General features: G+C 41.9%; 1 protein-coding gene across 10 annotated transcripts in view; it reads left to right on the top strand.

The window, feature by feature from the left end:
* The window catches only part of Lrch1 (leucine rich repeats and calponin homology domain containing 1), a 190,356-nt gene that overhangs the window by 143,066 nt on the left and 34,348 nt on the right, over positions 1–12,942 (top strand). For all 10 annotated transcript variants that reach the window (XM_031362001.1, XM_031361997.1, XM_031362003.1 and 7 more), the window contains exons 10-14: positions 2,634–2,701; positions 4,597–4,683; positions 5,738–5,827; positions 5,931–5,967; positions 12,549–12,602. In XM_031362001.1, the coding sequence (XP_031217861.1) occupies positions 2,634–2,701; positions 4,597–4,683; positions 5,738–5,827; positions 5,931–5,967; positions 12,549–12,602 (336 nt within the window). The remainder of the gene's footprint in view (positions 1–2,633; positions 2,702–4,596; positions 4,684–5,737; positions 5,828–5,930; positions 5,968–12,548; positions 12,603–12,942) is intronic.

Below are 12,942 nucleotides of genomic sequence, written 5' to 3'. Positions count from 1 at the left end.
TTTTTTATCACTCATAAAAGTTGTAAAAAGCATGAAACCACTATGTGTGTTACATTATCCAATACAGAGCAAGTCTACTCAGAGGAAATACAAAGTTGGATTTCTGAGAGCCTTTGGTCACATTTTTTCAGTCAGTACAAAGCCTTGTTTCATGTGCGTTTCTGTTTAGAGACACCTGGCTCAGTGTCCGGTCAGCCATGCTTTATGGATAGCGATAGGGTCTGAGAACTGTGGGTAACAGAATTCCATCACTGTGTACTTGCCTGCCTCAGATGGCAACAGCATCACCAGCAATAGAACCTTATGGTGACTGTGTGTTATCCGTTCATTAGCACTGAACTCACGAACACTGTAATGCACACCTGTAAAAAAAAACTTACCTAACCTGTCGGGTTTTTTGCGGTACTTTGGAGTCGTCTTAGGAAGTTGTCTAGGAAGATTAATCAGCATCTCAGCCTTATATTTCAGGCCCACTTGGAACCATGAAATAAGTTTTTGAAGGCACAGAAATGTGAAAAGTACACTAAGTGGACCAACAGCAGTGCTTGCTCAGTTTCTACTATGAGAATTGGAGCTAGAGGCAGAATGCCCCTTATCCTACCTCACCCGGATTCCGCTTGTGTTTGTTAATCACTCCGTGTGTGTATGTATGTGTGTGTTTATGCATGTGTATGTCTGTGTATGAGTGTGTGTATATGTGTATGGGTGCTTATGCATGTGTATGTGTGTGTATATATGTGACTGTGTGCATATGTGTATGGGTGCTTATGCATGTGTATGTATGTGTATATATGTAACTGTGTGCATATGTGTATGGGTGCTTATGCATGTATATTTGTGTGAGTGTGTGTATATGTGGCTGTGTGTGTGTGAGTGTGTTTATATATGTGTATATATGTGTATGGGTGCTTATACATGTATATGTATGTGTGCTTATGCATGTGTATGTATGTGTATATATGTGACTGTGTATATGTGTATGGTTGCTTATGCATGTGTATTTGTGTGAGTATGTGTATATGTGGCTGTGTGTATATGTGTGTGTGTGTGAGTGTTTATATATGTGTATATATGTGTATGGGTACTTATACATGTGTATGTTTGTGTGCTTATGCATGTGTGTGTGCGAGTATGTATATATGTGACTGTGTATATGTGTATGTGTGTGTTTATGTATGTGTATGTGTATATATGTGAGTTGTATGTATGTGTTGCTTACACATACCTCAAGCACTGCTTTGGACACTGCAGATGAATGTGCCAGTTCTCAAATGCTGCATAATTTGCAAAAAAAAAAAAAAAAGCTTAGCAGGCTACTGTCAACCTGTTCTGTGTTCTGGAGAACGACTACTTGTTTTGTTGAGTTTTCATTCTGAAGCTAAGACTTTGAAAACAACACCCTTGCTTTTGCTAGTGGAAGCCTAGAAGACCTGGGGCAGGTTGCTTTGGACGTGTCACCTGGAAGTCTGATTTCATGGACTTCTCCGTCGTTTGCGGAGCGACCCACAGTTTACTTATCTTAGTTGGCTTGCCGTACACTGACAGTACAGTCTAGACAGTAAAGGTCGGAGTGCTTTTTGAAACACCCTCCTCAGGGAAAATCTCATCCTAAAGAGACACCAGAACCAATGGAGATGTGCCCGATACCCGGAAGTCCAATGTTCTTTCCCTAATAGGGAAATGTACCCGCTCCAGGGTGGCTCTCTGCCAGTGTGGGCCCAGCCAGGACATTTTCCTTGTGTGAGGAGAAAGTCCAAGGAAACACATGGAAGGCCCACAGTGGATACAGCTTTCCAATGATCCACTTTCAGTGCATCGTCTCTAGAAAGCTTTGGTGTCGGAGGCTCAGTGAAATCATTTGAGTGTCCTCTCACTTTGTGCACATGAAACTACTGGATTCAGTGCAGGGCATTTCCTATTGTTAAATACCAGTAAGTTGAATTAAATAAGGAACTTAGGAAGACTTTTATATTGCTTCTATCTAATGGAAGTTGTAATCTTACACCAGCTTGATAGAATTATTATTATTTTATGTTTTAATTGTGGTAAAATACATATAAATTATAAAATCTTTTATCTGTAAAATTTTTTGAGGCCCTAGTAGGTAACACAGGCTGTCCTTGAACTCATGGTCCATCTGCCTTCCTTGACCTTCCAAATGCTGAAGTGCAAATGTACACTACCCATACACCACCACAGCGGAGCGTTTTAGCCACATTTCAGTTGCACGCTGTAGTTTGTGTTAACTATGTATTGTTGCTCTGTTCTGTTACCACTAAAACCTTTTTCATCCTTCCAAACTGAGACTATTCACCGCTTAAATCTTTCCATCGTGCCTCCTCTCTCAATCAGTGTTTTGCTTTCCTTCTCAATAAGTTTGACTACTGTAAGTACCTCACTTGGGTAGAATCATGCAGTGTGTGTCTGTGTGTGTGTTTGTATGCTGTGTTATTTCATTCTCAGAGTTTTCTGTATGTAATGTAATAATGTCCTCCTTGTAAAGAATATTCCATTATACATCCTTAGCATGCATGTCAGTGGACAACTGGCATTTGGCTCTTGTGAATCACACTGCCACGAATATGGACTGGGACTGGTTTCTTTATTGAAAAGTCCGTGTGCTTTATCCATAGGACCAGGCAGATGACTGTGAAGAGCTGTTGCGGATAGAAGAGGATGCTCACTGGCAGATGGAGGAACTGTGAGTGCCAGAGCTGGGTCATGGGCCATCATTCCTCTTCAGATACTCTGGCAGTCATGTCCTGTTAGATTTTGATCTACTTTTCTTTGGGCAAGCCTAGAATCTTCCCCAGTCATACAGATAAGAAGCTGCCAGTTTTCCTGTGACTTTTGTTACAGTCTTGGGCCATACGGTCTATCTTCATTTGTGCTACTAACATAGACTGGGTAACATATACAGTAGAAGTTTGTTTGGCTTGCAGTTATTGGTTTAGAAGTCCAAGATCAAGAGGCTGTGTCTAGTGAGAGCTTCTTGGTCCACCATAGCACAACAGAAGCTGTCCCATGGGAAGAGAATATGAGAGGTGGAGACAGAGCTGAGCTCCTGTGGCTAAGGAGCCACCTCCTTGAATAATGAGACCCATTGTTGCCTTGGAGATCCTAGATTCCCTGATCAAGGTTCTGTGCCTAACACTGCTCTCTTTGGCATTGAGTTTTCTACACATAAAGTTTGGGATGTACATGCAAACCATAGCACAACAGAAAGCTCTACTTCATTGCCCTTGAGTTTTACGTGAGACTGTCAATAAAAACGTAGCAGTGAGAACATCTTCCTTCCTTCCATTTTCTTTGAAGAAGCCAATGTCTAGAGAGCCAGTCCCTTCAACCATGATCTTCTGGTTCAAATCTTTGAAAAGCATTTCTCCAATGTCCTGGTTGCCAATCTAATAACTGTCATAACTAGTACATATTAAATTCTGTGCGCCCGGCACTGCTTTATTTCCTAGGCGGCAGCCCAGTTAATCTTCGTAGCAGTCCTAGAAGCTCTGTTGTCTGCCATATTGCAGATGATAAATTTGGGGCTTAGATTGGTGATGCCTTTCTCTCCAAGGCCAGAGAAGGTTAACATTTGACCTTGAGGAATCTTGTACCAAGATTTTCTACTGTATATAAAGATTTAATTGGCAAGATCTCCAGGGTGAGCAGATGAGTGTGTTGGCAGAAAATAAACCTCTTGCATGAAGTTGACTTGGATCCTGTAGCATCGGGTAGATGTTTAGTTTATAGGATTTTGCTGTCTGTAGTGTGGGATGTATGTAGGTTTAATGGCTTTCCAGTATACATTGTGGGCATTATTTTTTTTTATTTGAAAAAGAATTGGTCAGATTGTTGAAAACATTCTCTACTTAGTAGGAATTCATTGGCCTACATTTTGTAGCAAGAAGAGTAGCCAACTGTGATCAAATTTCTCTTGCTGTAAAGTCCCTCTGTATCATTCTATCTTACCAGCTGCTTGTTGGATACACTTCTGAGAGGCTAAGGAGGCCTGACTCAGTATAGCATCACAGAATCACGAGGGAAGAAAGTAAGGCCAGATAAAGCTTTGGGAAACCCATTATCAGTTTCACATCTCTTCTTATTCTGACTCTAAATTCAGGATCTTCCATGGAGCTTTCTAGAGGGCCCATCTTTACTTAAAGTTGGATTTGCATAAGTGTGTTGGGGCTGGTTCATTTTATAAGCTCCACAGTTGATTTTCCTGCATTAAAGAATCAGGCCTGAGAGCTGCTGTCCCATACTGAGCTCCTCACATGGAACCAGAATTAGAAGCCTTGGAACTGATAGAGCTCCACTCTGGGGAGCCAGGGTGATCTTATGGGAAGACACAATGGTCTTGTCTGTTGTCTGACTAGCCACGGGAGCAAGTGGAAGCCTGGGAGCCTGGAGATGAACAGAGCTTTTCCTACCCACGGACTTCTCCCACCTCCTTAGGACCCAGTCGCAGGATGCTCATGTGTCTTCATTACAGTACTGAGTTTGTCAGAATCCTTTTTAGAAGGTTGATGGGGTTTTGCGAGGATGTGCTTAAGATGTCTTAGTAATTATTCTGCACTCACACTTGGTTTTATGTTACAGACTAAATTCCTCCAAAGACCAGGATTTGGATATAGCGATGATTGAGCAGCTGAGAGAGGCAGAAAACTTGCTTCAGGATCCCAACGGGTATGCACATCTGCTCTTAGCCTGGGTCTTATGTGTAAATGAGGGCTACTAACTTACTGAGCACATTGTGTCAATTATGTCATTTGTACCAGAGTTGGTCTGGATGTAACCACTAACAGACTAAAGTCCTCTAGTTGCCTATTCCCCAAGATCCAAAGTAAAAGAATCAAATTTCCATAGCAATTTGAGACCAGTTGCCTGGTCCTAACCTCTCCTGACATTCATATGGCATGGTCGGTTTCATTTATGGAAAACAGAAATATGGTAGAAGCACAAAGAGTTTCTACTGATTTATAAACAGAAGAGGAAAACTCTACTTAAAAAAAATAGAAATTTAAAAATTCTATTTATTTCTGGTAGTACCAGATATATGATAATCAGTCAATATGTTTCTAAAGACTTGGGTTGTAGGTTCCTTTTTAAATTTGAATTGGACTCTTGTCAGGAACATGCATTGTACAAGAACTTCCCAACAGACATCCACATGATACTTGACTGTCCTGTCAACTTGTCAACCGCCATGTTGAAATCATTTTATGTTGGATACTTTCCTTTTCACTCTGTTGGCTACTTCCTATATTTGTCCTTTATTTTAAGATAATTATAATAATTTGACAAGCTTAATTTTCCTGGTAATATTCTTGTGGGCCAAGGAATTGTTAATTTTTAAATATAGCAGTCTAGGTCAGAAAGACTCTGCTGTCGAACCTAGATGTCATCAGTGGTGTGGTATTAATACCTTAGCAGCCTGGCTTGCTGCTGTAAATATGCCATGTTGTAGATAAATTTAGTTATATGTGACCCTTGACAATCATGACTTCATCAGACATTATCATGGTCTAAAGTCTATTATGTACTAAAGTACATAAGTTGGAGTTCAGTTAAAAAAAAAAAATCTGATACTCCGTTGAGAAAGCCACATGCATTTGGAAAAATTTTCTCTTAATCCCAAAGACAAGCTTTGCTTGTCAGTTAAGTGTTTCAACTGCATGAAGCCTGTAGAACAAATCAGATGTTTATGTTTTTATTCCTGTCTGTTCTCCCTCCTCTTCAGTCTAAGCACAGACATTACAGAGAGAAGTATTTTGAACCTGTACCCTGTGGGCTCAGCAGAAGCCTTAGCATTCCCTGGTCCTTCACTCAAGTACGTTCACCTTTCATAATTCAGTATATTTTCTCTTTTTAAAATGATATTGTTCGCGTTTCAAAATCTACTTTGTCTCTCTTTTCTTTGCACCTTCCTACAGTGGTCAGCTGCAGCTGGAGACTTCTCCGGAACGTGAGGTAAGGATAGAGCTTAGTCTTGCTTTGGGGGAGGAAAGTATTTGTTCATGACGGAGTTTGTAACCTTTCCTGATTCTCTAATTTTGTTGACTAGTGTCCCCCACCTCTCCTCAAAGATGAGAGTTGGCTTTTTTGGTTAGATTCTCTAAGGGTTTTTTTTTTTTTCTTTTTGCTAAAACAGACTCACTTTGTCAGGCAGTGGTCCCTGCAGGGCATAGGAAACCAGTTCTGGCTCAGAAATAGAGTGAGGCTCATTTGATGCAGACTAAATTAGAGTTGAGAAAGAAGTCTGGCTAAGTGATGGACCTGAGGGACACCATCAAAGGAATTGAGAATGTTTAGGAAGAATCAAAGAATATATAGGGAGTTGGGAACTAGGTGGCCATGCAAGCATTAAGACCTGAGATCAGATCCTTGGCATTGCAGCCTGTGCCTATAATTTCAGTGCTACATGGGAGCGTCTCTGAATTGAAAAGCCCCAGGTACAGCTAGAGATTCTGACTCAAAAACAAAGTGGAGAACAATTGAGAAAGACTCCAGATGTTGACATCTGTCCTCCATATGGGTGTATAGTATACATAGGTCCATACAGAAATGCAAAAGAATACTATAATGAGGTGGTGGTGGGAATACTTGGGGACAGGATAAGGATAAGTTAGATAGAGTTATGGGGAGTGAAATTTGGGGGGCAGTAGAGAAACCCTTCTAGACACAAAACTAGGAATCTTCCTAGAGAAAGCTCATCCCAGTAGTGGAAAGATAAGTTTGGGTAGTAGTCAGGAATTACAGCCTGTTTTAGTTATTTTTCTATTGCTGTGACAAAACACCATGATCAAGGCATATAAAATTGTTTAATTTGGATCTCTAGAGCTTTACAGTCTGTGACCATCATGACAGGGCCCAGGACAACAGGTAGGCAGGGCAGGTGGTGGTAGAGTAGTATCTGAGAGCTCACATCTTAATACATAAATAGGATATAGAAACACATACACACACACGCACGCACACACACGCACGCACACACGTGCACACACACGCACACACACACACGCGCACACACACACACACACACACACACACACACACACACACACACGCACGCGCACACACACGGCAGGGGTGGTGCAGGTGTGTGCTACCTGGGAATGACATGGACTTTTGAAACCTCCAAGCTTGCTTCCACTGACCTGCCTCCTCCAACAAAACCACACCTCTTATTCCTTGCCAGATAGTTCTACTACCTGGGAACCAAGCATTTAAATCTGTGAGCCTGTAAGGGGTCTTCTGATTCAAACCATCAGATTTTACTCATTGGACTCCATAGGCTTATGGTCATATAATATAAAATGCATTTAGTCCACCTTCAAGTCTCTGTAGTCTCAACATAGTTTCAAAATTTCTCTTGAGACTTGAGGCAGTCTCTTAATTGTAACCCCGTTAAGATAAAAAAAGCAAATTACATAGTTCCAACGTACTATGATACAGAATATACATTGCTATTCTGAAAGGGAAGAATGGGGCATAGTGAAGAATGTGGACCAAAGCAGGGAAGAACAGATGCTCAGCAGGGCCAACTCCAGATCATGTCCCACCTAGACTGATGGGATGGAACTTAGATGGCTCTGCCTTTTCATCTTCGTTGACTGTGACATGCTTGTAGCTTGAACCGGTTCTATTTCCTGTATGAAGCTTTCTCTGGCCGGCATGCCACGGCTCTGCTGGCCTGTCCATTGTGCTGGGGCCTCCTACATGCTATAGACTTCACTTTCATGGCTTCATGCACACCGTGGCCTTTTCAGGCTTCCATGCATGAACTTCTCTCCCTCACGCCTGACCTCAGCAGCTCTCCTTCACCACGGAGGAAAGATGCTCCAGCTCCTTTATTTCTATCTCCTTCATGACTCTAAAGCCAGGCCACATGGCCGATGCTGCCAAATTCAGCTGTCCTCTTTGGATGGAGCCTGACTCCCTTCCCTCAGTTATATTTACATACACTTTGATGTCTTGCTTTCTTAGAACCAAGAAATCTCGCAGTCATTTCCCAGACTTTGCAGATTAGCTGGATAGAGTCTTGACCCAAACACACCACTCCCTTTTGCTCCATTTGGCATTGAGCATCTCTTTATCTCTTTTAGCACAAGCCTGGGATCCAGTATTAAATTTCCTGGCGCTGTTTCTCTTCTCAAACTGTATATGTTGTATTTCTTTTTGTCCTGCTTGCTGCTTTTCACTGTAGAGTTTCATAAGAGCTATTACCAAGAACTATACAACCGAATGAATATGAAGCTATCTTCAGATATCCTTGGCTAGCGAAATTAGCCCTAAACTTTTCAGTTAGCCTCAGGCAGAGTCTTAGGATAAGGGCAAAATACAGCCACTTTCTTTGCCAAAATATTAAAAACTGATCTATAGCACAGTTTCTAATACTGTTCTTCTCTGAAACCACCTATGCTTGGCTTCCATAGTTCCATCGCTCTCTGCACTACTATCTTCCAAGCTTCTGCTAGGATAACCCTGTTAAGCCATGCTTATAGCATCCAACTGTAAAGTCCCAAAGTCATCCACATTTCTCTGAGAAACAGCATGGTCTGACTTGTCACAGCAATAGCCCCTCCCCATTACCAACCTCTGGCTATTTTTTATTGCTGTGAAAAAACAAAAACAAAAACAAAAAACAACCACCATGACCAAGGCAACTTACAAAAGAAAATGTTTAATTTGCTGCTCATGGTTCCAGAAGGTTAGAGTCCATGACCATCATGGCGGGGAACACGGCAGCAGACAGGCAGGTGTGGTGCTAGAGCAGAAGCTGAAAGCTTGCAGCCCAGTTCAGAAGCAGGAGGCAGAGACGCTGACTAGTGGAGTGGAGTGGAGTTTTGAAACCACTTCTGGAGACACACCTCTTACGATGAGGCCACACCTCCGAATCCTTCCCAAACAGTTCGACTAAGTTGGGATGAAGGGTTTTTTTGTTTTTTTTTTTGTTTTTTTTTTTTTTTTTTTTGAGCCTATGGGGGTCATTCTTCTCAAACCACCACCAAGCCTATTACAGTCTAATCCATTCCTCTCAGTGAGTAGGCTTAAAATGGCCTATTGAGAGATACTGAGATTCCCTACATACCAGCATGTGTACTGGCTCTGACTGCACAGGTACTATGAAGTGACAAAGCAGTTTTACATTCAATATGTCTGTGTAAAAGACATGAGGAAAATAAGAAGCATAAAGAGGAAAGCCAGGTTTGCAGAGGTTGTGACTGCATTGCTACAGGCAGGGACTAGTCATTATGTTATGTGGCTGCCCTGACTGAATTGCTAACTCTGTACAACTTAATTAACCTCTCTAAACATCACCTTTATTTTTGGTACATTTTAGTCTAATAACAGCTATTGTACAGCTCAAATGAGACGATTCAGGAGAAACCTCTCAGCAGTGGGCATGTAAATGCTAGCTCTTATTTTTCTACAATCTTGTTGTTATTGGTGTGATCTTCAGACAGAATCACAATGTGGTGGACATGTCAGCAAACAAACCAGGCTTGAACATCAGGAGACTTTGCAGGCTACCCTGTAATGGTTTCCGTACGAGAATATTTGTTTCAGTGTAGACTAGGGTTTTTTTTTGTTTTTTGTTTTGTTTTTGTTGTTGTTTTTTTTTTGCATGTGTATGAGTGTTTTGCTCAATGTGTGTGCTCCACACGCATGTATGTGGTCAGATGAGGGTGTGCATCCCTGGGAACTTGAATTATAGATAGCTGTTGCTGTGTGGGTACTGGGAGTTGAACCCAGGTCCCCTAAAAGAACAACTGCTCTTAACCACTCCCGCCTCTCCCTGTAGATTCACTTTTTAGAAAAGTTGCATATTTAGAAATATTTTTAACTTTAAAAGACTATAAAAATAAATTACAGGGTCCTATAAAAGTTATAACAATATTATAATCTTCGACTTTCCAGTTACGGGCTCACTATCCTTAGTATGCAAATACGAGATGTTACAAAAGTTGGAAGTGTGTTTAGCAATCATAGAACACCACAAATGTAAACTTTTGCACTGGATCTCATGAGACAGGTCACAGCGAAAACACAGGTGGGCTTGAAAACAGAGAATAAAGTGCCCTCAGAGCATGTGTATAAGGCATCCCAATGACATGGCAGCATACACCTGCAACAGCAGGAGGCAGGGTTAGGAGGAGCAGGAGTTCAGTGGTCGCTTTGGTTACTAGACAAGTTTGAGGTAGGCCAGGGCTGTGTGAGATCCTTTTTACACCACAGTAAAGCAGAACTTCCAAGTCAAACCTTCACAAAATCAGGACTTTGTATTTCCATCTCCTCAGTAAGTATGCTTTGGGTGTTGCTGTGTGTCACTGAGGAAGCCTTGAGGACCACAAAGGTCGTTCTCTTAGCAGTGTATATTCCAATAACTGTTAGGAAATGTAGGAGTTAACATGACTGGTTCATGGATGCAGGACATGATGCTCAAGGTTGAGACTGGCTGACTCATTACCATGGTAATGAATAGGCCGGCTATTCCATCACACTATATTGCCTCTTTGTATTCAGTTTGTCATACTCTAAACCTTAGTGAGAACTGATGGCTTGGAACCTTTCCTTAAAGCTTGTCTTGGCAGAAGGCAAGAAGCCAACATACTTATGAGTTCATGAGCAACGCTTCCAGGAATGTGGAAGGAGTTTGGAAAGGCTAGAAGAGGATGGGTATGCACTAAATATAGACTGAGTCTAGTTCACATTCAGTCTGCATCTAATTTTCATTTGGCATCTCCCCCCCCTTCCCCGGACAAGCCAGATGCTCGAGCCTGTCAACCTGTAATTGGTAGCTGCACACACTTCAACTTCCTGTTCTGGCCAGGCCGAGGCAGGGGAAGCCTGTCTGCCTGGGGATGGTGGTGCATACCTATAATTCTGCCATTGAGGCAGGAGGATTCCAATACAAAGGGGAACCTGGACTACATCGTGAGACCCTGTGGAAAAACAAAACTTGCTTGTTTCCAAGATTGCCAGAGCGCAAGGAAGGAAACAAAGTTTCTAGGGGTCAAAGGTTCCTGAACTCATCTCCGTTCGGCTTCCTGTGCTCTCTGTCAGGTTAGAATGCTGTAAGCTTGTCCTTGTTCCTTTGCTTTGGTGAGTAATTGTGCTTGCATAAGGCATTCTTGTCTGCCCTCTCAAGGGAGTTTTGGGCCCATGACAGGTTTTCAAAAGGAAGGGACGGACAGCTAGCCTGATGCAAAAAGGAAGTCCTGAGATGAAGGAAGTGGAAATAAGTTGTAGTTTCTTTAGGCCCGCGGTCCTGTACCTGTGGTCTTACTTGTTATTTGGTTATACATCTACACGCCCTTTCTCCAGACTGTCAGTTTGCCACCATTTGTTGCCTACTTGTGTAGGGTGTGGCTTTTTTGTTGTGAAGGATGGAGTGTGAGACCTATAAAATAGCAAAATTGTTGAGTGAATAAAAAATATTGGTACTGGAAATGTTTCAAGAAGACTGTGCCGTGGTTTACCATCCCTGAGTCTGTTTGCTGTATTGTTCCAGAAAGAATAGAGTGTATAACAAGGCGTGAGGACAACTTAGTTTGTAGCTATTTTGGATATGGACCTGCAAGGGAGCAAGGAGAGCCAGGGAGGATTGAGTACAGTGTGTTATCACAACTGAGAGATGAGGCAAGGGTCGTAGAGGGTCTGCCTGCATGTCATGTGACCTGCCTTAAACGTACTTTAGAAGACCGGCCGCATGAAGTTATGTACTATAGGTGTCCACATGGTGAGGATGTGCCTACCTTGCTTGTAAATAGTACTGAGGAGAGGAGCTTGTGAGGACAATGGGGAAAATTGGTAGAAGTCCTTAGAGAGTAAGCCCAGTGCTACATGTTGGCACTTCTAAGAAGGCCCTTTAACTGCGTAGGGACATGAATGATGTTTTATTCTAAATGTATTTTCCCTTTGGTTCATGTAAACTAGGGGTATTTTAAATAGCACTCCTCCACACAGTGGGGGGTCTTAGATTTATACTTTTATGGTGGTGTGTATGAGGTGTTTATTACCTGTCCCCAAACTTTTTATTTATTAGAGTGCATATGTAAGCCATGCTTGGTTTTTTTAGCAGCTCTCTTAACCATTGACTGTCAAAGCAAACTGATAATAAACTGGTCATGTGAAGAAGGTTTTTCAAGGTTACTTGGGGTTCAGGCGTGTGTACTTACTGAAAGCTTCTGTATATTTTGGAACTACTGGTTGGGACTATTTTTAAAAACCAATAATTAAAATCAGGAAGGGAGCCAGCAGACCGTTTGGTAACCTGGCCAGGTAAGAGAGGTACTGGGGAAAGATTCCTGTTTGGGAGATCTCGTGTTAATCTGTGCTATTCTTTAGATTTTTTTTTTCAATGAATACAGCTGTGTAGTTGTAGAAAATAGAAGTATGACCTTCTGAGCTACTTAGCACTTGAATTAATTCAACATTTGCTAGTGTGTGCTTCTGGCCCAGAGCTATGACAACAATAAAAAAGATATAGTCCTTGTCTCCTCTTTCTCACAATCTAATGGAACATACACATTTGTCTCCCCCTTAAGGTGCAGAATGATACAACGTTACAGAGTAATGGAAGCCAGTATTCACCCAGTGAGGTAAGATTCCTGAAGATTAATGGCTGCTGAAGCGTTTCATGAAGACCGAACTGAAACATCTTTCCCAGAATTGGGTAGTCTGACTCTGGGATTAGAGAGTTAATGGGAGGGTCTCTGGGGTCTCTCATTAGTTGTCATTCACTGTCACAAAATCATTTGGCTCTATATATCCTTAAAGATTAATTTTGTAAGAAATGGCTTTTGAGATCTAGGTGTGGGATGTCTTTATAGAAAGTGGCAGGCAGTCTCTCAGATGACAGTTCCTCAGTCGCTACCCACAATGCTTTGGCATGCAGTGTAGTTTCTGAGTGACGGGCTGTGTGCTCAGTGTGAGCTGTGC

This window comes from Mastomys coucha, unplaced genomic scaffold (assembly GCF_008632895.1).
Source record: "Mastomys coucha isolate ucsf_1 unplaced genomic scaffold, UCSF_Mcou_1 pScaffold9, whole genome shotgun sequence".
Classification (NCBI taxonomy): Eukaryota; Metazoa; Chordata; class Mammalia; order Rodentia; family Muridae; genus Mastomys; species Mastomys coucha.
Note: the sequence above shows the minus strand (reverse complement) of the source record. Positions and strands in the feature narration are given on the sequence as shown.